General features: G+C 45.3%; 1 protein-coding gene across 6 annotated transcripts in view; it reads left to right on the top strand.

Annotated features, from left to right (window-relative positions):
- NTM (neurotrimin) overlaps positions 1 to 25,699 on the top strand; it is a 929,604-nt gene that overhangs the window by 518,726 nt on the left and 385,179 nt on the right. For all 6 annotated transcript variants that reach the window (XM_087868273.1, XM_087868272.1, XM_087868271.1 and 3 more), the window contains one exon: positions 15,731 to 15,815. In XM_087868273.1, coding sequence (XP_087724399.1) covers positions 15,731 to 15,815 — 85 coding nt within the window. The remainder of the gene's footprint in view (positions 1 to 15,730; positions 15,816 to 25,699) is intronic.

The following is a 25,699-nucleotide window of genomic DNA, read 5'->3' as shown; positions in this document are numbered from 1 at the left end:
GACTCAAATCCCATGAGAAGCGGTGCTGCTGGTCATGCGATTTTTCAAACCAGTGATTGTTCAAACTGATGAACAAATCAAAGCACACTCTTCTCTGAGTTTACAGGTAGTTTCATTCCTGGAGGATTAGGAAGCATTAAAACTTTGCAAAAATGTTCTGTTTATATAGCAAATGGAGTACAACCTAGGCTTAGATTAAAAAAAAAAAAAAAAAAGTTTTCACTCACGTCAGTGCCAGGCGGGCACTCGACGTCTGTGACTGAATGTCTTGGGCATCCCTGAGTGTCCAGCCTCCCTGGCCCCCATGCACTGAGTGGCAGGACTGTCTCCACAATTATGGTGACAGCTGATCTCCCCCCCACCACCTTCTTACCACCCCCCAAGGAGTCTATCCTGTCCCTGTGAGAAAGCATCGGTTTAGGTAGAAGCAGGGTTGGGGAGAGAGAGATGAGTTAAGATTTAATTAAAATAGCAGCCTCAGTGGTTGGTGGAGTCTGGAAAGGAGGAAAAAATGCAGGAGACGTGCGCACACAGGTGAGATAAGGGATGTTAATGTCCGCGGTAAAGTTTAAAGCGCTACGCAAATATTGTTGCTGTTAGAGCTAAATGTCATTATATTCACTTCACAGAAAGGAAATCTGAAGCGCTAAAATGGTGCAGTGACTTTTCCAAAGACATAGAACAGGTCAGGAATTGCATTAGACACCAAATGTCTCAGACCTACATTTTCACTATCATTACAAATGCAAAGGAGCTACCACTCAGCGTGGAGAATTATAAGCAGAGAACTGGAGCAGAGCAAATACAAAGATGGAAACAACTTGTGGAAAGAGTCAAATTCCAAGGGCTCTATTGAGCGCCTCCTTATTTCATGGAATGCCTGGAAAACCAGGATTCCAAACGACAATCGAGATTCTACCATCCAACCACTTCCATGTTTGCTTATGCTTCTAAATATTCGTCAGTAACATTTAAGACAAAGGAAAGAGATAATTACAAGGAGAGTTTTTTCAAGATATTAAAGGTTAACAGGATTCTTGGCATTTGTGTCCTGTCAATTTCCATGTAATTACGCTCAATTCCCAGAATTCAGAGTCAGTTGCGCCTGTTAAAGCTTAAAGCCAGTATCCTTGGAAAATAATTTATAAGATCGTTTCTCAAATTTTTCGGGTTCAAACCAAGCAGTCTGGCTAATAGTCTGATTATTATTAATGTTATTCTTGCATGGAGTGTGCTAGGTCATAAGTTGGTTGTAGGGATTAGAGTGGATTTTTTATGAGTGTGGTGAGCTAGCTTTCCCAAGAGCAAAAGGAGTGCACTGAAAATATTTATAAAACCTGATTTATAAGCTTCTCTTATTTTGGTCTGATAAATAATAAGAACATGGAAAGTGCACCCCAGTTCCTTGGAACTGTACTGCCCTTTGGAAGAAAGTAAGGGGTCTGGTAGAAATGTCTGTGTATTGGGACGCCTGGGTAGCGCAGTCTTTAAGCGTCTGCCTTTGGCTCAGGGCGTAATCCCGGCGTTCTGGGATCGTAGTCCCACATCAGGCTCCTCCACTGGGAGCCTGCTTCTTCCTCTCCCACTCCCCTGCTGTGTTCCCTCTCTTGCTGGCTGTCTCTCTGTCACATAAATAAATAAAATCTTAAAAAAAAAAATATCTGTGTAGGGGAAGGAATGGCCTCATGGTAAAATATTGAGACTTTAAACTCTAGGTGTTTTTACATGTTTATTCATTCAATCATCCATCTTACATTGTTTTATTATTGTCAATATTTTATCTCGTTCTGTGCTGAGATAGAGTGATTATGAATAAGACACTGTCTACTTTTCTGTTCTCTTGTAATCTTGCACTTTTCCTTTGTAATATGTACTCCACTTGTGATTCATTGATTATCTGTACAATTATTTCTAATGTTCGTCTTTGCAGCAGACTGTGGCCTTGGGGGCTGGACCAAGAGCCTGACAGTCTCTGTTGTATCACACCACCTACCTAGCACAGACCCGTGGCATAAATGTGAGACAATGGCTGCTTTCACTCCAGCTGGGCAATTAGAAACAATCTTTCCAACAAATTTATTTGAATCTTGATTTGGGGGAAATTTTTCTAGAGCCGTTCTGGTTTTGGGCTTCCCGTATCTCTGGAGCACTGGGGCCCCATGCATATTTTTCAGCTGCATCTTCATGAAAAGAAAGTGACTAACAGAGTTTCCCAAATGAAGTTATAGTGAAGCAAACCAGGGGGAGCATAAGCTGGGCTCACAGCCCTGAGTATTATCTATTGTTTTGGACGATGGCTGTCACAATGATCTTCCACTACAGTGAAAAATGAAGAGTTGTATGTAAAACTGATTGCTCCTCATCATCTCCTGGAAAGTGGCTGACATAGGGAAGTGATGGGGTGGAGAACAAAAGCCATGGGACCAAGAGTTTAAAGACACATATCGTAACCCAGTTCTGGTTGTGCCAAGTTGAGCCTTTAGAAGGAGGGAGTCAAGGGAGCCAAGAAAACTGCCCGAGTACATCGGGAAACAGTGCTCAAGGGCAGAGTGAGGGCAGACGGAGCAGGTGTCCCAAGACGTTGTTAAGAATAGAAGTCAGGAGTCAGACAAGGAGGAAATAGCCATTGGAGAGAAGGATGAGAGCAGAAGGCAGCCCCAGTCCGACAAACTCTGCCCACAGGAGGCTTTCCCCTGCTCAGGGTTCACTTTGCACAGAAACCACACACACATTTTCCTGCAGCATTTCAAGCATGCTCCTACCAAGTGTATACAAATATGCTAGAATGGGTGTGCTGTAAGGTGTGCAGGGGGAAAGGACAAGCATAATTCCATTATCTCTGGCAATGTGGACAATAGAATTACTGAGTAGATAGGAACATGACATTAGAAAGGTCACACCAGGTCACATCAATTCAGATCTTCTAGTTACCTCTTTCGGACAGTGGCACTTTTGCATGGGAATCCTACTTCAAAGGTTAGAGGTATACATCAGACACCCCTAACCTAATAAACCAGTATACGTCTGTCACCCATTAATTTATCCCAGCCTTCTCTTATCCTATTTAGATACTATTTCTGCCTGAATAACCTTTTATACAGACATGCTTGTCTTTATCCTTAAACTTCCCTCTTTCAATTTCTTGGGGTGCTTTGTTTTTTTTTTTTTTTTTTCTTTCTTTCTTTTTTTTTTTTTTTTTGATATCTAGCTAGAGTTTGGTCATTAAGTCATGTCCACCCTATCTTTATACTTCATGAATACCAAATACCTTCATCTTCTTACTGGTTCTTCAGTGGCAGTTCTTGCCAGAAAATCTTTATAATTAGAATTTTCCCAGCTGTACTATTAACTGAATTTCACCGAATACTTACCAGAAACCTATTAAGTGCCAAGTATTGTGTTAGGCCTCAGGAATATAACAGAGGAAAAGACAGTTTAAATGATTAAAAGGATTGTGAATGCTACAGCTACTGACGCAATGAGCATTTACCCTCAGCGAATGGAACAGCTTCGGTCAGGTCTTTAGGAGGAGACTAGAACTTAGGAGGATGAATAGAACTTAGCTAGGGATGTGCAGGGGCAGTATCCTAAACAGGAATTCATCATGGGCAAAAGCCCAGAGTGGAGGAAGAGGAACCTGTGACAGATCAAAAAAAGAACAAATTAAAATTAAGACTGATACGGCTCTCTAACGGCGGATGTGACAGGAGGAAAGGTGAAAACTGAGCCCTCGTCATGAGGTTCTCGAAACCACATCAAAGATGTGGGGCTTTGGGGCGCCTGGGTGGCTCAGACAGTTAAGCTTCTGACTCTTGATTTCGGCTCAGGTCGTGATCTCAGGGTCATGGGATCAAGCCCCGTGTCCGGCTCTATGCTCAGTGCAGGGTCTGCTTGACCCTCTCCCTCTGCTCCTTCCCCCACTTGTGCTCTCTCTCTTAAATAAATAAATAAATAAATAAATAAATAAATAAATAAATTAATTAAATAAATAAATAAAATCTTAAAAAAAAAAAAAGGAGGGGGCTCTATTCAAATGACTTCATGGAGCTCCTAAAGATTGAATCAGCAGAGTGACATAGTCAGATTTTCAGGAAAACCTTATTTCCCATTTTTAGCTTGAAAGAGATCTGACAAGAGCAGCTGAGAGAAATCCATGTAAGAGAGAGGCTCACCATTCTAGAGAAGACAATAGGAGGGATGATGGCTTAGGCCGTGGCTGGACAGCTGGGGTTGAGCTAGGTGGCCAGATAGGAAAGATATTTCGGTTAAGACGCCACGAGAGGGAGAAGGATTGATTGGATTATGTGAGAGTTGGCAGCAGTGAGGGAGAAGAGATTGAAAGTGACTCCCGATGTCTGACTTCAGAAACGGGGCGCACGAGATTCCTCTGTTATTTCTGAGCTACAGTAATAACTATTAGAGGTAATATTTGAAGAATTTATACCAGTAATTTTGAGTAAAGGTAACATCTCTTTTTTTTTGTTTCTATTTTCCCCAATGTGCTTCTAATAGCTTTCATAAAATGTGTGACTCAACATTTTTTTTTTCCTTTGACAAAATACCCTATCTGCAGACAATATTCCACAGTACCCAAAATGGGTTGTAAGGATCAGAGCTTGGGAGCCACTGGCCATGACTATTTCCAACGTGCTTTTTTGGAGGAATGGGGTGGAAGAATAATCACTAGCCACCCTTCGTGGCGTCTGTACTGAATGCCAGGTTTTCACTGGGTACTTTACAAATACCATCTCATTTAACCATCATAGCAAGTATATGAGGTGGGTGATATTCGTATTTAATAGAGGAGAAAATTGAGGCTCTGAGAGGTAGGAAAATCATCCAAGGTGAACCTAGCAATTTGAAGAGCTCAGCGTTCAAGCCAAAGCCAACATCCATGTTCCGTACACTCCTGATGGCTGTTCCTAATTCCACTGCCCAGAGTCCAGCATCTTAGAAGAGCACTTTTTATTTTATTTATTCATTCATTCATCCACTCATTCATTCATTCATTTATGTATAGGGGGTGGAGCAGAGGGGCAAAGGGAGAAGGAGAGAGAGAATCTTAAGTAGGGTCCAAGTCCAGTTCAGAGCCTGATGTGGGGCTCCATCTCACAACCCTGAGATCATGACCTGAGCTGAAATTAGGAGTTGGTGGCCTAACTGACTGAGCCACTCAGGCGCCCCTTAAAAGCACACTTTAGATGTTTTCTCCTAAAATATGTTGTATTGCATTTGCCCACTTCTCTGCACACTCACACAACTTTTGGACTGTTTGCATCTCATCCATGTCCATTGCAGATTTAATCACTTAGGGGAATTTAATATCTTCCGCAAACTTGGTCGAGTTCTCTATGAATTCCCTTTGAGGTCATTGATAAAAATATTACATTTGGTTGGTCCCAGCAGGTAGTCCTTGGGGAATCTAGAATTAATACCTCTCCATATAGAAGCACGTCAGTCTATCCTTGATTTTGCCTTAGCTTTAAGCTAATTCTCTACCTTTGAAAAAGAAGATCGTCTTCTCATTACCCATTTTGTTTTTAAGGCATCTTTGATCTTGACACCTTGTCAAAACTGTTGTGAAAACTTAGGTTAATTATTTTCACGTGTTATCCCTTATTCCCATGTACACTCAAAACATTTCCCCGTTCTTTTCCCCCCAGGTTCAATGCTACCTGGGCACAAATGAAGTCCACTCTTCCAAACCACTCACAAGTGGTTCTGACTATTTCACTACCTGAAGCACCCCTTGGGGGAGCTTTTTGGCAAACCAGAGGAAGAAGGTGTGCAAAGGTTTAGGGAAACCATTTCTTTCCAGGAGGGAAAGCCGACATCCACGCTCAGGTTAGGAGGAATGACATGTTCTCACTGCAGTCTTCATTGCTCCCTGTGAAAGTCCCCAAACTCCTAATGGTAATGCATAAAGATGGGCAGATAAGGTAAAAGTCGGGATGCTGCAGAAGCCTACAGAAATGTGTTCAATTATCTCTTGAATTTCTAAGACTAAATAAAATAAAGAATAAATATGCTTTGAATGTGGAGGATTTAAAAAAAATTTTTTTTTTTTAATGAAAGACACTATATGGATGGTGTGGTGTCTTTAGACGAACTCGACAACAACTGAAGTAAAGAGGGGAAAAGGAAGTGGGATGGTTTGTGAATTAGCCGAGTTAGACACAGGCTTCTGTAAATACTAAATAGTAAATAGTTCAGAATGCGTTTAGTCCTCTTAAAAATGTGTGGGTTGGCTTCCAATCTGCCCACCTTTTCCTCACCCATGTCCCCATATTCCCCTGTCTACCCATGTCCTTCCCCAGCTCCATTCCTCTCCCTCCCACCCCTCCACCAGCCCCCACAAACAGTGAGCACTTCACAAATTGAACTCAGGCACCTACACCTTCAGAAACCTTCGAGTGAATTATGTTAGTCTCCATCAGGTCACTTCTTGAGGCAAGTTAACTCAGCTTGAACACTAACCCATCTGATTAGGCGTTTCTTTTTAATCCACATGTTGCGCTAGTCAATGCACTTGCGGAAACCAGCAAGCGAGTGTGTGCATGTGTGTGTGTGCGTGTGTGTGTGTGTGTGTGATGTAGCAATGTTGTAAATGTGTTACGATCAAAGCAAAATAACATCCCAGAAGTTCAGCCAGGACCCCATTTATAATAAAAAATATTGATTGATCTCAGGGATAGCAAAGATCAGTTCTACCCAATTACACTCTCGATGCCCCTTCTAAAGCAGTGTGACTCAGGGATTATTTCACAGCTTAGTCTTTTATATACAACTGTTATTATAAAATGGTCGTTGTGACACATAAGATACGTATAACATTTATATATGTATTTGCATGTATACATATATATGCGTGTAAGTAGTATTTACTAAGTATCCTAAATGGTTATCCTAAGAAACTCAGGAGAGATTGAGACAAAAAGAGCAGAATGAATCTCATACATGAAGTCCAGGAGAGAGAAAAAAAATTGCTAACAGAAAGGAAAGAAAGTGAGAGAGAGGAATTAAAAATAAAAAGAAGAGGAGGGATAGAGATAAAGGGAACATGCAATAAGCTCTTCAGCAGGCAAAGATGGGGGAAAATAAGCCCCCCAAAAGTCAAAAGACACAGGGTATAAAACTTACTAGTTGAGTTGACCTCTAAGACCCTTCCAACCATGATATTCTAATAGTCTAGTCTTAAAAGGATGGCTTAAATATTCTCTTTTATGGCTGGATGCCTAGCATAGACTATGATCTCGACAGCCATGTCCCAGCTAGGCTTTAGGGGAAGATTCCCAAATGGGCAATTAATTTAGATTTAATAGGACAGTTACTGTAAGTTTAAATAAATGCCAGTTAAATATTAACAGCGTATTTATTGAAGATTAACATTGCTGGTTGCATTGTGGGATTTTCTTTTCCTTAAAGAAACCCTTTATCTGAAGACTTTTAATCATCTTGGCTCTGCCATCAGCTTGCCTTAGATGCAGGGCAGCTCTTTTTATTACTTTGTTCAAACAGCGTTCTGAATTGTGAAGTGCATGCCTTGGTGCAGGAGAGTGTGGAAGGACATGAGGAGGAGGGCTTTTTCTCCACAGGAAGGACTGATAAGTGAATATGAAGGATGAAGTGCTTTTGAGGAGAGTGTCAAGAAGCATTAAAACTATAGGCTAGGAGAGTTGGAGGGGCCCTTGGAGGTCACCTAAACCAAACTCTTCCTTTAGAAGCGAAGTGGAAGCGACTTGACCATCTACATGCAGCCAGCAGGTGGCAGGCGATACCGTAGACCCCTCCAGCCTCACTTTGGAGCCGCCATCTTACATTAGGGGTTAAATTTTAAGAGGTCATGAGCCCCTTTAGCTGCATTAGGAGGCATAAAATCTTCTCAAAGACCCATATTTCATGAGCATGCTGGTTCTATTGACAACTAAAAAATCAGAAAAAGAAACTAAGAATTCAAAAAAGCACCTTATCTCAGGTGACCTAATGATGGCCCAAGTTGAGACTAGAACCTAGATCTTTTGGTTTATGAAATTGTATTCATAAAATGTCACCTCCAGGAAAAAGTACTACTGAACCTGTATGGTTTTGAGCAAATTTTTGTCTCTTCTGTTGCTGTTCTTGGCTGGTGAACAAGGAGTAACACCACTAAGGAAAATGCAGAGGAAAGGTTAAAGAAAGAAATGAGTAAAGGAGAATTGTTTGGGGAGAAAATAATTCAGGCGTAGAGGCAAGCCAAGTTCCTCTGACAGTAAACTTGGGGTGTTAGTTCCGAGTTGGGGGCTGGTGAGATTGTCATTCAGAGGGCTGTTCCTCTACGAGAAACCCCAACCCAACTCTGGTGGGGTTCCATCTTGTGACCCTCGGAACTGGTGTCGGTCTATGCATGTAGACAGATGTCTGCGTGGACCCCTCATTCCCTTCTACAGAGGTCATGAGGCTAATCCTGAAGCCCTGTTCCGGGAGGTTCCAATGTAGGAATTAGGAAAGATGAGGCAAGCACAGGATATTATCATCAAATGATGAGTCTAAGAGCTAGACCTGAGGAGGCTTTGAATTCAGCCATCAGGCACACAGGAACTAAGAAGGGCATAAAGGGGGCGTCTGCCTTCGGCTCAGGGCGTGATCCCGGCGTTCCGGGATCGAGTCCCACATCGGGCTCCTCCGCTGGGAGCCTGCTTCTTCCTCTCCCACTCCCCTGCTGTGTTCCCTCTCTCGCTGTCTCTCTGTCACATAAAAAAAAAAAATCTTAAAAAAAAAAAAAAGCAGGGCATAAAGGTTCGTGGAAGGAGTGGAAGGAGTTGAAGGAAGTCGGAGCGGATTCCTCACTTAATGATGGGATGAAGGTGTCTCGTCTTTCATTCAGGTTCTTTCACTACATTTCAGTTATATGCGGGGGCGCGACAGATCAAAGTTCCCAGGCTGCCGCACGGAGAGCAAGCCCTAGCCCGTTTCTCAAGCCCGGTCGGTTTCCCACAGGCCTATATCCTGTGGACTTTTGTAGAACGGCGACACTGAGACACTCTGGTGGGAGCTGCAGGGGCACCCTCTTCCTGTCCTGGTTTGAAGGCTAAGCTACTTCCCTTTTATGACCACGTCTCAGCATGAAGTGTCTGCTCTCTCTGTCACGAAACCTCTCAGGATCCGTACGCTGGTGGTGCTCCCAGGCCTGTGCTCAGTGGGTCGCCCCTGGGTTCTCTGAAGATTGCACCTGGCACTCCACTGTCCCTGCTGGTCCCAGGACAGTGGTGCCCGCGTTTTCACCCCTGCCGTGTGTGTGGTAGGCCTTTGCCGAGCTCCTGATATCTACTGTCTTATTTCCTCATCACACCACCATTTTGTGATAGGTACCACGATGACCATTATTTCACAAATGAAGTCATTTTCCCAAAGTCAAGGTCACACAGCTAGTGATGAAGATGATGAGTGTTTGACTTCTGGTCTGTCTGATTCCAAAGCCCACGGTCATTCTTCATTGATAAATTTGTACTGAAAACATCAGTAAGTGAATGAACACAGAGTGTTGGAAGAGTTAGGGGTTTTCAGTCAGGGTACTGCAGCTGTACCCATCATTCGTTCAAACGAGGACGACCTGAGAATATGAAAGGTAGCTTCTGCCCATGTCCCTTCCGGTCTTGGGCTGTGTGGCTTCTGTCCTATCTGCCCGCAACTGGATGCCCGCCCTCACCACCCGTCCCCTTCATCTCTGCACAGTGAAGTCCCCGATTAAAGTCATTTCTTGGGGAAACGTTTCCTCATCTTCCAGATTCCATGAGAACCTTCTGTCATATGCATTCTCTGATTTCCTCCTTATCACAACTGGATCTACTGTTTTGTAAAATTATTTCTTTACTATCTGTCTGGCCTGCTAGACAGTGTGCTTTTCGAGGGTAAGTCTCGTGTTGATTTTGTTTTTGCCTCTGTCACCCACAGCTTCAGGGCACTGGCTAGCCCACAGCTGGCATTCAGAGTGCACTAAATGCCTGTTTGTTATACAGATGAGTTTCTCACTTACATTTATAAATCTTAGAGTCTACCTCCTCCTCTCCTAATGCCACTTTAAATGAAGCTTGGGAAACCATGGTCAGTGCCTGGAAATCTGGGCATGCTAATGGGTCAAATGGATTCCAAGGGGGAGGTATGTTTTAGCTTGCTTTTCTTAGCACTGAGAATGTTCTTGAGGGCTTGCAGGGAGCATGGGGTTGAGTTCATTATAACCTCAAAAGTCATGAATGTAAATAAGAATAAGACCACTGCCAAACCTAACAGCACTAGACTATAAGCAAATCAAAGGCAGGGGCTATGTGTTTCATTTTTGTACCAGTAACTCCAACGAGATTCCCACTGCATCGGAAGAGCTCAAAATCTACCTGTCCATGTTTACTGAATACACTGAATTCAATTGAATAATTGGATACCCAGAGGTATTCTGAGCAGTAAGAGTATCACTTTTTTGGTAGTTCTCTCTCTTGCCCACAGACGTAGCAGCCAAAGGAGGTATTTTATTCATTAGCTCGCAAGCAGTATCCTTACCTGATACTTGTAGCAGAAAGCTCCACTGGGAAGGAGCCAGGCATCCTGAGTTCTAGCTCTGATTTACCAGTTATGACCTTTATGTCCCCGCGGTAACGACCTCTCCCTCCTGGGTTCAATCCCCCACTTAGGAAATAAGTGTGTTATACGGAATATCTTCCAAGGTCCCCTCTGACCATATCATTCTATTATGACCAAAACCTAGGTAAGGAAAAATTTTGCCCCAAAGACCCCTGGCTTGTGGGATGCTCCCCTTTGGGCCTCTGGCTTTTGCTTTCATGGCACTTTGATTTCAATCATTCATTGTGCTCTCCCTTACTTTTCCGTCTGCCTACCGATTATTCTTCTGACCATCTCTCCCCTTCATGTACCTCTTAGAAAGTTGCGTGGCTTTCAAAGCCCATAGATAGCCTGACCTTTGCCACTTTTTCCTGCTTTCCCTTTCTCTTCTCTCTATTCGTGACCCCTTTTTTCTCCTCGGAGGCTTCTTCCCCTTCTTCAAGTTGCTCTTTTGCTGTATCTGTTGAAATCCTAACATGCTGGACTCTAGCCCAGATGAACAATGATTTTATTTTGATCTTATATTCATATAGGTGGAAAAGAATAGCGTGTATTTTTCCAAAGTCCAGCCCATCCCGGCTCCCCTAGAGGCAGCTCTTTATCCAGATCCACACTGCCCTTTCTGATTAAACTTTTCAATGTGTGCTCCGTGCCAAGCCACTCTAACTGCCCTGCATTTCTCATCTTCCTGCCTGCGCTCCTATTTGGAATCTCCACCAGGAGAGGGGGGCCTTTAGCCTTTTTAGAGAAGGAGAAGCAGAACTGGCATTTCTTAAGCTAGTGCTCTTCTTTTGGTCTTTTGTGTGTGTAGAATATTCATGGCTCTTTAGTAGCTAACCCTGGCTTACTGTAGGTAACATAGAGTAAAACAAAAACAGCAGCCAATTTCCCTTTTGCTGAGAATTTCTTTCCTGTTCCAACCCTGCTTTAGTGTGTAGATGTTACTGCTGCCAGAAGTCTCTCTCTACCCCTGTCTCCTCACCTGCCTGCCAGCTCTCCAGGGTCTGCAAGGCAAGATCCCACCTCCCCCTCCTTCGCAGTCAAGGGATCATTAAAGGGAGTATGATTGTTTTCTTTTGCTCAGCGTATGTGTGTGTGCGTGTGTGTGCATGCGCGCGGGTGTGTGTATGTGCGTGCGCGCGGGTGTGTGTATGTGTATGTGTGTCTGTGAGCTTGAAAGGCATTGTCCTATAGATATTTTTATAACCTGAAGCAATTACAGCTGTCAGCACAGAGACAAGATGTGACAAGTTGATTTATGTGTACGGTATATGTGTATGCAGGAGGGAAGGGAGGAAGGAGAGGGAGACGGGGGGGGGGTGGGGAGGAGAAGGTGGAGGTGGGCGCTTGTTAGGATGCTGCTTTCCAGGAGGCAGAAAGGAAGTTGTTTCTATAAAGAACACAAATAATGAAATTGCTTCGACTGTCATCCCTTTTTCATTAACTCAGATATGCTGGGGAAAATAAAATAAATCCAGCAGTTTTTATGAAGTACGAGACAGGATACAAGATAAGCCACTAAGTGTTGGTTATATTTAGGGATTAGAGGATGGGCAGGGAGTTGACATATGATTTTGATTTTGATCTTCATCTATTTAAACAACTTCATCAAGGAGTTCGAATGAAATGGATTCTGCTTTGTTAATTACGCGGGCATCTCTGGTCTTTCACCACTTTCTAAACTTCCGTTTTTTGAATAAAGTTTGGGTCCCTGGGCCCAGAGAGCAGGTAAAAGGTTGCAAGTGATTTTTCTCTCTGCACCCCGAGCCTTACCTGAGCTCTGCTGGGTTTCCTACCTGACGCTGCAGCTCAGCGCTCTCCCTTCAGGGCCAGAGACAAAGATGGTTTGACTGTCAATGGCATGCAGACTGGTATAAACTGAACATCTTAAAGAGCCCCTATGAAGAATTATTTTCCTGCCCAGTCATAATAATGAAGTGGTGGCAGGCAAAATGTATTAATAAAGCATCTTACACCTTAAATGGATTCTAAGTATTTTCCTGTAGAGTTAATCATGTACGTAGGTCCCTAGGGAAGGCCAGTTGTTGTCATTATCCACATTCCCAGATGCAAAGAACTAATGCTCATTTGTATCTACCTGGGAATTAGACGCAAGAGCCAGGACTAGAATTTATTATGAAAGGAATCATCCCTGCCATTCCCAAGACTGTAGGGAAATGACTCCAAAGCCCAGAACGAATCCCTCTCCCTTCCCCACTACTGTAATTATTTCCAGCTGAGGTGGTGAGGATGCGTGTACACAGAGGGGTGGGGGTGGGGCATGAAGGACAGGTAAAACAGATCTATGGATGATTAGAGGTAACCCCTCGGCTTTAGGGAAAGAACCCCAAATTCAGTGGACTATAAATCAGCAAACACAATCTTCCTCTTTACTTACTATTTCCAAAGTTTCCCATTGTAAAATGGACATAAAATAGGGTCTTGCAAGAATGGACTGGTGCAAGAATAGGTTTTTCTCTTTATTTTTTTTTTTCAAAAATATAAACAAAACTCTCCTGCTCTCCACAGATGACTTTTTTTATTTTATTTTTTTTTTACTGATAGTAAAGTCATTTGTCGTAGCCGTAAGTTGACAGTTGATTTTTCTGGTGCTATATATCAAATGGTCCCCATGGGCCAAAAGTAGCAGATGGGTTTCCCTGAGAATTTAATCTCAGCAGAAGTCACCGGAGATGAGGGAAAAATGGCCCCAATGGTGGATTAATTGAAATCTTCAGTGTAAGTTGCTCAACTTTTCTGGTTGATCACTTTACGATCAACTATTAAAAGGGAAAGCACGTTTGCTCAGTCTGTCTTTGTTGACCTGGAGTATCTGCTCCCACATCTGCAAACCCTACCTCCAATTCTACCAATCTAAAGTAGTTAGAGGAGGGAGTAGGAGGGTAAGATGCTTGTTTCATCTCTAACACAGGTGTTATGTACCTGTAAGTGGTGGTTATTACCTGCAAGGTGTAAGGACTTCTCTGACACCAGGACTCTTACAGTTAGAATGATTCAATCTTTTTGGTGTTGGCTAGATGGCTTTGGGAAGAACATTTTTCTGTTATTTAACAGCTGTTGAATAAAACCAGCTTCCCAGTGGGATCTGATAGAAAGTTGAGGGGGGAAGAAACAAAGTCACTGCTGGTTGCCTCTTCTCTATCCCCAGGGAGATTCTGGATCAGTGTAGGGAGCTCAGATCTGGAATTCCTTGAGGAGAGAGTATGCTTGTGTTGGCACTGCTATGTGGACTGGGCTGCTCGGGACTTCTGCCTAACTCAGGGGCCAGGCCCAGGAAGGGGAATGCACTTTCTGTCTGAGCTGGACTTCAGGGAGAAATTAAAATGTAGGTATGCAGGGATCCACAGAGCCAGAGAGGAGAAGTGACAGGAGCTGAGGCAAATCCAGTTTTTCCCTGGGTTCCAAGAATTCAAAAAACACACCTCTTAACGATGAAATCAGCTCTGCAAGACTGTGAAACCCAGGGAACTTGGGAGCCCGCAGTATAAATAAAGCAAGTGGCTCACACTCATTCATCTGAATGAGCACTTTTGCAGGGCTAGCATCTTTTAATGTCGACAAAACAAGAATAAAGAATGTAAGTTAGTGTCGAAACTTGACCAAAATTTTGATGAGATTTTGCCAGTTTCACACGCTAAGGGGCTTCTGAGGTTTTGCATTTATTTTATGTGTGGAAGATCTCTGTTTAGAATGGTGGAGATGAGTCTCCGGTGTTTGAAAGTAGCTTTCCTGGGGGGGCTGGTGGGGTGGGCATTGACCATTGAATAAAAATTAGATTATTCTAAAGCGTCCTTCCAACACTCTAAATTTACTCTAAATGCTAATGGATTTAATCTGGTAATTTTAAAGGTGCATGCAAGCATGCTGCAGGGTTTTCCTTTCCTAGTTAATTAGTTTGTGACCCTTATTAAGATGTCTTGGGCTTATTAAGACTGTGTGGTAACTTTGCCTTTCTTCTTAATTTGGAAGTGACAGGTCTTCAAGGGGGGAAATGGTTAAACTCCTCGCCTTGGCTGGTGCACTGCCGCGGCGCGGCAGGGGTTAAGGTGGGCGCCCGCGCCCCGCGCCCCGCGCCCGCCCGCCGGGATGAGCGCGCAGTCCGCCCGCTCGCTCGCCGCCAGCCCCGGAGAAAGTGGCGGTCAGTGATGGAGCTGCTGCCATGACAACCCCGGCGGTCGGGGCCCGCGCGCGTCGGGGCTGCTCCCGGGAGGAAGGCGGCGCGGAGGCCGGGGGCGGCCGCTGAGCTTGGCGTCCGCGCGGCTCCGGTGCCGGCTGCGCCTCGCCTTCCCCAGCGAGCGAGCGAGCGAGCGAGGGGCCGCCGCGGTGCGCTCAGCCGGGCCGCTCCTGCCTCGGCCGCCGCCGCGGCGCCTGGCCCTGCCGAGACCGGCCGGATCGCAGCGGCTGCAGCGCTCATTTCGGCTCGGAGGAAGTTGACCGGGAGGCTGCCGCAGGATCCCCGGGTTCGGATCGCACGAAGCTTGGCGGAGCCGCCTCCTGCGTGCTCTACTTTCCATCTTGGCTATTGTTACGGATTGTTTTTCTGCCGACGGTCCTTCCTCCGAAACTTACAAAGAAAGTGTTGGATTTCCCCTTGTTCGAACTAAGGAATTGCCGATCACCTCTGGGGAGCCGGATCTGACCCACCCCCTGTCCCCTTCTGGTACCAAAGTGCTTACTCCACTCCAAAGTGCCATGTCAGAACTGCTAACGGGAAGAAGGGACTCCTGAGACGTGCCCACACCTTTGCACCTGCCTTGCGCTTCCCCTTTCTTGGCCATCTTCCCCGGCCGAAGCAGCACCGAGGAAGCCCCCTTCGCTGTCCTCCGTGGAAATTGGTTATCCGAGGCCGGATTTGGGGGAGGAATATTAGACTTAGAGGAGTCTGCGCGCTTTTCTCCTCCCGCGCCTCTCGGTCGCCGCTAGTTCACTGCTGGGTCCCTGAGCTCGCTCCCTCACCCCACCCACTTCCTGTGCTCGCCCGGGGGTGTGTGTGTGCCGCGCCGCTGCCGGAGTTCTGGGAAGTTGTGGCTGTCGAGGATGGGGGTCTGTGGGTACCTGTTCCTGCCCTGGAAGTGCCTCGTGGTTGTGTCTCTCAGGCTGCTGTTCCTTGTACCCACAGGAGTGCCCGTGCGCAGCGGAGATGCCACCTTCCCCAAAGCTATGGACAACGTGACGGTCCGGCAGGGGGAGAGCGCCACCCTCAGGTAGGGAGCGGTCTTTCTTCGATGAATTGACGATGATGTGTGTGGGTTGTGGGGGGAGAGGGGCAGGGGTGCAGGTGTGTGCACTGGAGCAGCTGGCACGGAGGTCGCTGGTTCCTTAGGCTGCGGGATTCATGCATGAGCTGAGTGCCCTGCCTCGGGAACGTGGTGGTGTTAGGGAAACGCTCAGAGGTTGGAGAGATGAGTTGTTTTCCCAAAACTGGCCTCCTTGGCTCAGGACTTGGTAAGCATGAGGGGCGGCTGAGGCAGGGAGTCACTGAGATTGAGGGCAGTGGCCTGGGCACTGTGTGTGCCGGAACCTGGTGGCCATGGTGCCTGGGGACCTGGCTGGGGCTCAGCGTGAACAGTCATCTCTGAAGTTAATGAGTCCCAAAGGACGAGTCTGGCTTCGTGTGAATGCCTTCACTCTGCCCATGCCATGGGGAGTTGCCAGTGGGCTTTTGTATTCTGGCAGAACTGCTGTTTTGTCCTGGGCTTGGCTGTGTCTGGGCATTTCTGGGGTGCCTTAGTGGCATGAGCCGGTGGGTAGAAGGACATGCTTTTTCTTGTCTAAACATGGCTTTCTGAGATTGAAGTCATGGAGACGCGTCTGATGTGTCCATGGAAAATATCATTAACTCTGGTTAGCTGTTCTCTCTGGTGCTGTCCACTAAATCAAGATGTGCAAAACTCATGTACTGAACAGATCGGAGATTTCAGGGTTGAGTTGGGTCCTGATTGGCTTCTGGGGTTAAGGCTTGCAGTATCTGAGGAGGAGAAGAAGACTCTTGGCTATGTCTTGTGTAAGGTGGGATGAGTCTGTGTCCCGGCTTACCCTGTCTACTGGCATGTTAACTCAATTTTTAGTGTCTACACACTGCACCACTTGTAAGAGGGTAACAGAGAATTAGTGATTATAGTGGGGAATCTTACTCTCTAGAATTTTAGAAAGAGTCAGCATGAGGTAGAAGTTAAGAAGGTTCATGAGAAGAATGATTTCTCTGCCTCTTTGATTTAATATGCCTTCTTACATAAAGTTTCCCAGACTGGGCCATTGAGCTGGCTGCAAGGCAACATGGCAATATTCCTGTCCTTCGCCTGTGAAGGTTCTTGGAAAGATAATCTTGGTGCTGGTGTCCATTGTTTTGCCCCTGTGTCTGTTCTTCTAAAATTGCATTCTTTGTGGATGGTACCCTCAAGGAAAAAGCCGCAGGGCAGAAAATGTTGAGGAGGGGGCCCTGGCAGTACAGGGCTGACTTGTCAGGATATTGCCAAAGGAAGTTTGTGATTTACGGACCCACACAGGGCCTGCAAAGCATCCCATCTTCCACTGCCTTTGGGGAACTGATGTCCATGGCCCCAGTGAATTCCTACTTATTCATTGGCTCAGGAAACCCACCTCTTCCACTAAGCCCTTTAGGGACAATTTTGAACAAAGGTTAAGTACCTAACTGCCTCCCACCCCGGAATTACTAGATCTGCTTTATAAGGGGATTTCACAGAGCTCTAAAAATGCTGTGATTTCAGACTACTTAACGAGAGATACAGAAATGAAGCCCTAACACAATACGATGATGAATTTAGTGTTCTCTGGATGTTCCCTTTGTCCCCAACCCTTAGCTGCAAGCAGTAGTCCCCAAGAGATAAGAAAGAGTCATTCTCACGTGGAGAACATTTTAGGAACAGATTGGATGGTATTTTCAAGGAGAAGGTGGAAGGTAGTCAGCTCTGGAGATTTGGAGAAAAAGAAACAGCAAAGGGGCCCTGACAGACAATGGTCCCACATCGTAGGAACAATGATGGGGGGGGGGTGGTTGGATGAGCCAGGATCTGGTCTTAGCCCCAGAGGGCAGCCCCTGAGGTTCATGAGACCCGAGACTCTCTGGAGAGTGGCTGAATTCAGCAGACTCTGAGCCAGGGCATGGGCCTTCGGTAGGAACAGCTTCTCTTTAAAACCGCATTATCATTTGCTGGATGCTTCTCTTTCTTTATTTTTCCTTCCGTGCCTTTCTTGCTCACTCTGGGCTTCCCTGTCCCTGTTCCTTTCAGGCACTAAGGTCTGTTTGAATTTTCCCATCTGCTCTGGTCTTGTTTGGGTGTAGATGGAGGTGGTGGGATATGGTGAGGCCTCCTCTTTAGACCCAACACTGCCATGGCATAAAAAGGCCCTCCTAGAACAACTCCCGCCATTCTGTGCCACATTCAGTGGCAGCTCCTGGGACGAAATGTCTCACTGACATGCAGAAGGAAGAGCGTTCCAGTGGATGGAGCCCTACAGAGCAGGGATTAGAGGAGCTAGGATGTGACTGACACCAACCCAATGGCCATGGGCCTGATTTAGGGTGTGAACTGGGTTAGCAGGTGTCACAGACGGCTTGCACAGAGGGTGCTCATGCCTCTCCAGATGACCTTCATTCTTCTCATGCTCTCATGCACTGGAGCTAGCGAGGTCCGCCATGTTGGGTTGTACTTTTGTGGCGTGTGAGCCCTTGAGCTCTCAAGCATAGTCTCTGTACCATGTAATTCTGTGTGCAAAGAAGCAAATAGGAATTTCAGAACGTATTTTGTTTGCGTAAAAATTGCTACATTTGCACATAACCTGACTCCAGGTTGTAGCCCTCTAGTGACTCAGGGCTCTGGGTTTTTTGTTTTGGTTTGTTGCTTTTTTGTGTATTTATATGGATCTTTTCTTTTTTCTTCCCTCTTTCCCTTCCTATCTTCCTCCGTCCCTTCTTCTTTCCATTCCTTCGTTTTCGTTCAGCATGTGACCAAGCTACACAGATACAAGTAGGGAGGCCTGGAGCATCTCTCTCCGCCCTGGATTGCCTCGCTATCCACAGCGCCTTGGCTGACCAGGAAGGCCATGCTTGTAGTTTGCTTCTCAACCAGCAGAGGACTTTTTGCTCTGGTTTCATGTTAGTCTGCTTTGTTCTCACCAGTTTTATTTTTTGAAGATCTCTTCTAGTCCCCATAGAACAAATGCTTCAGCTGCAGATTCTAATGTGAGGAAACTTTTAAAAATGTTTTATTTCATCCAATTAGCGCTAACGATCCTTGCGGAGGTATTGGGAAACCTTTCACCCAACCGTGGCATTGACAGCCTGAAAGGAAGCGCAAACAATTTGCAATCTCCCACCCTTTCTGCCCTCCTGCTGTTAATCTGTATGCATATTTTTTTAAAAGGATGAGGTTAGGTAGAACAGAATGTGCAGTAATAACATTAACCAAGGTTTAGGGAGCAGTTGCTCTGTGTCAGGGAGAATTCTGTTTTACATAGTATCTCACCTGTTGTCCAGCCTCCTGATACTAACATTCAACCCTAATAAAGACCCTGCGGTGTAGGTGCTATTCTTATCCCCATTTTGCAGATGAGGAAACTGAGGCACAGAGCATTTACATCGTTTGATTAAGGTTGCACAGATAGGAAGTTTTAAAGCCAGATTATGAGGCATTAGTAATAATGTTAATAAAATGAATAGCACTGTCAGTGATCGGTCAGTTACAGTGTGTCTTAAATATTTTGTATACATAGTAACATTTAGTGCTTACAACAACTCCGTAATACACACTTAGTTATCCAGACTTCCTAGCTGAGGAAGCAGAGGCCCGGGGGTAGGGGGTGGGGGGTGGGGGTGGGGGAGGGGAGATATAGGTAGTATTACACAAGAAGCAAGGGGCAGAGCTCGAGTGCTAATTCAGGGTTTACTCCCTGATCTTGTGCACCTCGCTTTCCCCCACTGCATTCTGTGTTCTAATTCCTTGCTGGTACTTAGAGTCTCCTCTAGTCATTCTGGCTTAGACCCTCTCCTGCAATGTCGTTGAACTTTCTATGTTCTTTTTCCTCGTGCATTGGGGGGCAGCTAGTGGTTGGAAAGCAGAGATCTTGCCGTAAAATGTCATGAGCACTGTGTGCTCCCAGATGTTTCCTGAGCAGATAAAGTAAATGGAAACAAAACATAAATATCCCCCAGCCTATGTTCCATTTGTCTCTTTACTGCATTTCTCCATCATTTTATTTTAAAATACAGCTGTGGTCAACCAACAAAGACTTATTGAGCGGTTCTTACAAGAAGGGCCCTGAGCTGGGTTTTGGGGTGTGAAAAGGCATGAGGCTTAGACTTCGTACTCCGGGCTCTTGAGTCCAACTCAAAAGGCTCGGCGTGGGCAAAGAGGTAACCGACAGGCGAGGCAGAGTGTGCCCATTGGCGAATGGGCAAAATGTATACATGTGGTCAGAAAAGAGCTTCCTGACTGGGCTCCTCTATGGAAATACTGAAGAAGGAGTGAGGAGTGGGAGAGACTGAGGTGCCTAACAGTGTGGATGTCACTAATTTGGAGACCTTCACTAAGTGTCCATCTGTAGCTTGGCAATTCTGAGGAATGTGTTCCATGCTATCATAGATTCCCCTAATAAGGCACCAGCTAGTTAAGTGAATTATTTCATTGGGATCATCTGGTAAGGGAGTATCAGGGGCTGAGGGTACCTTCTGTCACTTATCTGGACTCTAGGCTTTACCACTGCACAGTGTTGGCATTTTTGTTGTTGTTGTTGTTGTTTTGTTGTTGTTGTTTTTTTTTTTTTTGGATGAGTTAAGAAGAAAAGATCCGAGAAATGTACAAGATTGAAGTTAGATTTTGATACAGTAACTCCATGGAATAGCACAGAATAATGTGTTTTTGATATTTGAGAAAACCCATGGAGTGCCCTTCTAAACATAGGAAGCTGTGGCATACTTTATTTATATCATGTAAAACACTTAGCATCTCACTCTACAACAGATGGGTTCTCTCTTCTCTCCAGCCAGCTCAAGGCCTCTTGAGGGCAAAACTATGCCTTCTTCATGTTTGTGTCCCAATACCCAGCACATGACGTGGTCCATGGTTTTTGCTAATAAAGTCTGAGTGGCTATCCTGCCTGTCTTTGTGCTGTAGACATCCTGGCCTTTTCTCCACCTCATGAACATAGAAAGTGAATTCTTGCTACAGGGGTCTTCTACTTGTGATCCTCACTGTTGGGAATTCCCCTACTCCAGATCTTTCCATGGACAGGTACTTATCGTTTTGGCCTCATCTCAGATGGAACCCCTCACTGAAATCTTCACTGACACCTAAGTCAAAATGACCCCTACTACTCCTTACACTACGCCTTACGCTGACATACCACTTAGGATTTGTTTTCTTTGGAGCAGGTATCCGTATGTCAAGTTTTCCTATTCAGGTATTTGATTATGTGTTTATGGTCTATCTTCCCCAACTGGACTGTAATTTTCTGGCCAATAGAAGGTATTCAGGACGGAGTTGCTGCACGAATGGATGCGGGAAATCCGAGATCACTGTCTTCTCCTCCTTGCCCTTCTCTGTCCCTTTCCCTGAGTTGTCTCGAGTTGTCCTTGCCCTGGACCTGTTTCTGGCTCACTGTCATTTCTGACTGGCCACCCAGCTGGGTGAGGTTGCTCTCGAGGACTTACAAACACACATAAGTTACCTGGGCTGTTGTCTTTCTGTTAGGGACGCAGATGGGCCGTGTCATCTGGCCGTTCTGTCAGAGCTGCACCCAGGATGAGTGCCTCCTTTCTGCCAGGTCACTTCCCGCCCCAGTCCTTAAGCCTTTGAAGAAACGCTCCTCTCTGATGAGGGGTTCAACCCCAGGGGCAGCGTGGGGATGTGGGCATTTTCCAGATACGGAGGGGCACAGACACGCACCTCTCCGCCCCCCATCCTTGCTTCTCTCTGTGTGCAGTTTGCTGGCAGTGGTGGTCTCGTGCTGCAACTATCGATCCGTTCTTGATGAGTTAACTCGTTCAGAATAGCAATGCCACTCCGGAAGCGTGTGCCGTTCTGACTGCACTGCCTCCTCCCGGGATCGACCGCGGTGTGCTCACCTCCGGGGCTTGCCAGCCATCCAGCCGGTGGACTGTGGCTCAGAAGAGCATGGACAGATGGGGTTGTGGAGGGAGGCTCCTGGAAGCACACTCAGACTTTTGAGGAGCCAAAAACTAAAATGGGAAAACGAAAAACCCAAGCAGGCATGGGGCAGAAGGAGCAGGACTATGCCAGTTGTCACGGGAACCTGGCGAAGAGCACAGAGGGGCAGGCTGGGCCCTGGGCCTCCGACACTTCTCACCTGCAGGTAGAGATGCCTCTCAGGAACGTTTCTTTTGAGTTTGAAAGGATTGCAGAGGCCAGGGAGTTGAGCCACCTGGTTGGACAGATAACGAGGGTAGTGATAATCAGTATTGCGCAAAGACGCCTTCAGAAGGGTGAGGTGGCGCTGACATCAGCCCATGCTTCCTCACTTGGCTGGGAGCCCCAGCGTAGGGCTACCTGTGCCTGAAAGAGGGCCACCTTTTCCTGCCGAGTGCAAAACACCCTGCTGACAGCATCGCGACCGTCAGCGAGCATCTATGGCCCAGCTTGCTCCTCGCTGCTGGTCACATCTGGCACTGCAGCCCAGGTCCTTAGCCTCCAGCTCCAACTCTGATCGCACATGGGACCGCTCCGTTTACTGTGTCAGGCTCTGTGCGAAGCCCTCCACGAGCAGGGTCTTCTTGAATCCTTATAGCTGTTCCGTGAGGTGGATGCAATTATGATTCTGATTTTATAGATCAGGAAACCAAAGCACGGAGAAAAGTGAGGCATTTTCCCAGATCCCACAGTCAGATGGTGGCTGAGCCTGGAACTTGGAACCAGTTTTGTCTGACTCGAAGTTGGTTCTCTTTTTTGTACCACGGCACTTTTTCTCATTCTGTCTCTTCTTTGCTTCACTGCCAGGATGTACTTCTAGAAACCAGGTGGATTTGATTTTTTCCTCCTTGGCCTGGAGCGTTAAGAATCTCATTTCTTGAAGTATTTGAGGAATGGGATATGGGAGTGTTTACGCTTTTATGACCTGGAGACAGAGAGAATGACCCAGCTGGCCTCTAGAAATTCCTGCTCATAACAAAACCCTAGAATCTCCGTAGTTTGCTCAGAGTCAATCTGTTCTAGGTTCTCGCACCAACCTTTTGCTTCAGAGAGCAGCAGTCTTGGACTGTTTCATAGAGAGTTAGCAAATCCTCAGCCATCGCCATGTATTTCTCTGTCCTGCAATATTGAACACACTGAGGTAGAAACACAGTTCTATGACCATGCCACATGCCAGTGTATCTGGATGCCCTGGTGGTGGGAGGCAGAGTGGGTGAGACCTTGACCTATAAACATTCTTCTTAGTTTTACTTGAAGTAGGGCCACTGGCATCTCTCAAGATGGGAGAATCTTGAAAAAATTTATGATTAATGTCAATAGCATATTTATTTTTTTAGGTTCAAAGTCTCCACTGATGGGTAGAATATAACATTATCCTTGCATTATTTGAGGTTATTTTGCTTCCTTGGGAGAAGGTTGATGGCTTTCCACTCTGTGTAATAGATTACTGGTAAGTAATAAACAATACAATTAACATCCTAGATAGCCAAAGAGTAGTGTTTTTAGGAAATTAAGAATTGGTTGGGTTTAGGAGGCAATTTCCAAATTGCACATGTGCACCAAGGAGGAGGAAGAAATAGGAATGTTCAATGGGAGCACAATTGCTAGAGGCAAAGATTTCCAATGAAGACCTTACTAACTCATGTTCTAGCAGGAATGGTATGCTAGGAAGAAAACAGACTGGGGGACAGGACTTAGCTAACCCTGACTCAGGCACTGTATCTATGACTGTCGGGCAAAAGTTTTTAATTTGTCTGTATAAAGAGGACAGTTATTACCTACCTCAAAGGGTTATTTTGGGTTAAAATGGAATCATGCACATAAAGCTTGGTGTATAACTATTACTCTCTTTCTCTCCATATGTATATATATATGCACACATATGTATGTATGTATATTTACATATAATATTCACACATTTGGCAATTTTCATTATAAACTGTTGTAGTTTAAACACCCCTGTAGCTTCACTTTGAGTGCTACACCGGGTCTTGCTTATGAAAGATCTGCAGAGAGAGGAATGCCTCTCCACCCAGCCTAATTGTACTTCCGTGTATTTCTCCACACGTCTGTTTAGATCCTAGGACTCTTCTTCAGTTCAAGTAATTTCTTGCACTGTTTTATTTCTGACAGGGAGTGAGAAGAAAGGTATGTCTTTATTTTTCATAACAAGATTGTTGCGTAGCAAGTTCTGACAGTTAATGGCTCTAGAGATGAATTTCCTACCAAAAACAGCCACACAGAAGGCTCTGTAATGGCAAGTTCTCTGAAACAAATGGTGGGGTTAGGAGTTCACGTGTAGATTTAGGATTCGTAGACTTTTTTTCCTTGGAAGACTGATTTTTTTTTTCCCCCGTGATAATTACACTGGAGTCAGCTGGCGAATAGAAGTAGGCATGCCATCGCTTGGGGAGGGGGGTAAGTCCTTCTGGCTTTAATGTTCTCTGATTGGACTCCTTCCATTCATTCACATCTCCTGTGCATTGGGAGGCCAGCTCAGGACTTGAACAGTGATGGTGCAAATTGAGAAGCAAATCTCTCTGCATTTGGTAATTTTTCCTCTGTTCAAGTCTGGGGTAAGACCAGTGTGCCTGACATTAGAAACTGATCACAGAAATCACCAATGGAAGCACAAAAAACAGACCTTTACACTTCAACTGTAGGCCATGGAGCTCAAATTAATTTAAATCATAGATAGAAGTCTTCCTCTTTCCTTATCTGGCTTTCCCCAATCTCATGGATGGACATGGTTGAGTTATTTGGGTTTATTTGGGCATATTTGTCCAACTTGATCTCTTCTCAGTGTAAAATGCTTTGGCTCAGATAGCTTTGGGGGTTTAGATTTGTCTTATAAAATGAATATATGAAATGATCTTACAATCTTGCTGATGGATTTTTTAAAATAATAGAATTTTTAATGAAAAAAGCATCAACTGCTAGACTGATGGAAAATGACAGAACTGAAATCAACAGTCAGATAAAGCTCTCTTGGCCACATGTAGGCAAAGGAAGACACATTTGTGTGAAAATAATTTCTTGATTTTCTCTGGCTTTCAAACAGGCTATAATGGAGTGGATGAGTGGAAAAGTGCACTCACACTCAGAATAATCATCTTTGGACAAATTTACTCATCAGGAAAGCTCAATCCAAAATAATTCTAACCAGTTGGAAGCTATGAGGAAGATAGTAAGATAGAGAATATATGCAAATTCCTTTTAATTTGGTGCAGTTGTTACACATAAAAACTGGAAAGAGGAGTACTTTGGTGTTGTGGGTTGAATTGTGCTCCCCACAAAAGAAAGAGAGAGAGAGAGAGAGAGAGAGAGAGAGAGAAAAGATATGTTGAAGTCCTAATATCCAGTATCTCATAACGGGATCTTATTTGGAAATAGGGTCATTGCAGGGGTAATTAATGAAGTGAAGATGAGATCACACTGGAAAAAGGTGAGCCCCGATCCAGTTAGCTGGTACCCTTGTATGAGGATGGCCATGCAGAAACATAGTAGACACACAGAGAGAATGCCATGTGGTGACGAAGGCAAAGGTTGGAATTACACACTTGTTAAGTCAAGGACTTCCAAAGATGGTCAGTGAACCACCAGAAGGAAAACGCAAGGAAGGATTCTCTTTTTTTTTTTTTTTTTTTAAGATTTTATTTATTTATTTATTCGATAGAGATAGAGACAGCCAGCGAGAGAGGGAACACAAGCAGGGGGAGTGGGAGAGGAAGAAGCAGGCTCATAGCGGAAGAGCCTGATGTGGGGCTCGATCCCATAACGCCGGGATCACGCCCTGAGCCGAAGGCAGACGCTTAACCGCTGTGCCACCCAGGCGCCCCAGGAAGGATTCTCTTTTACAGGTTTCATAGGGAGCATGGCCCTGCCAACACCTTGATTTCAGACGTCTGGTCCCTTGAACTGTG

This window comes from Ursus americanus, chromosome 16, assembly GCF_024610735.1.
Source record: "Ursus americanus isolate L20-20 chromosome 16, mUrsAme1.1.p, whole genome shotgun sequence".
NCBI lineage: Eukaryota > Metazoa > Chordata > Mammalia > Carnivora > Ursidae > Ursus > Ursus americanus.
Note: the sequence above shows the minus strand (reverse complement) of the source record. Positions and strands in the feature narration are given on the sequence as shown.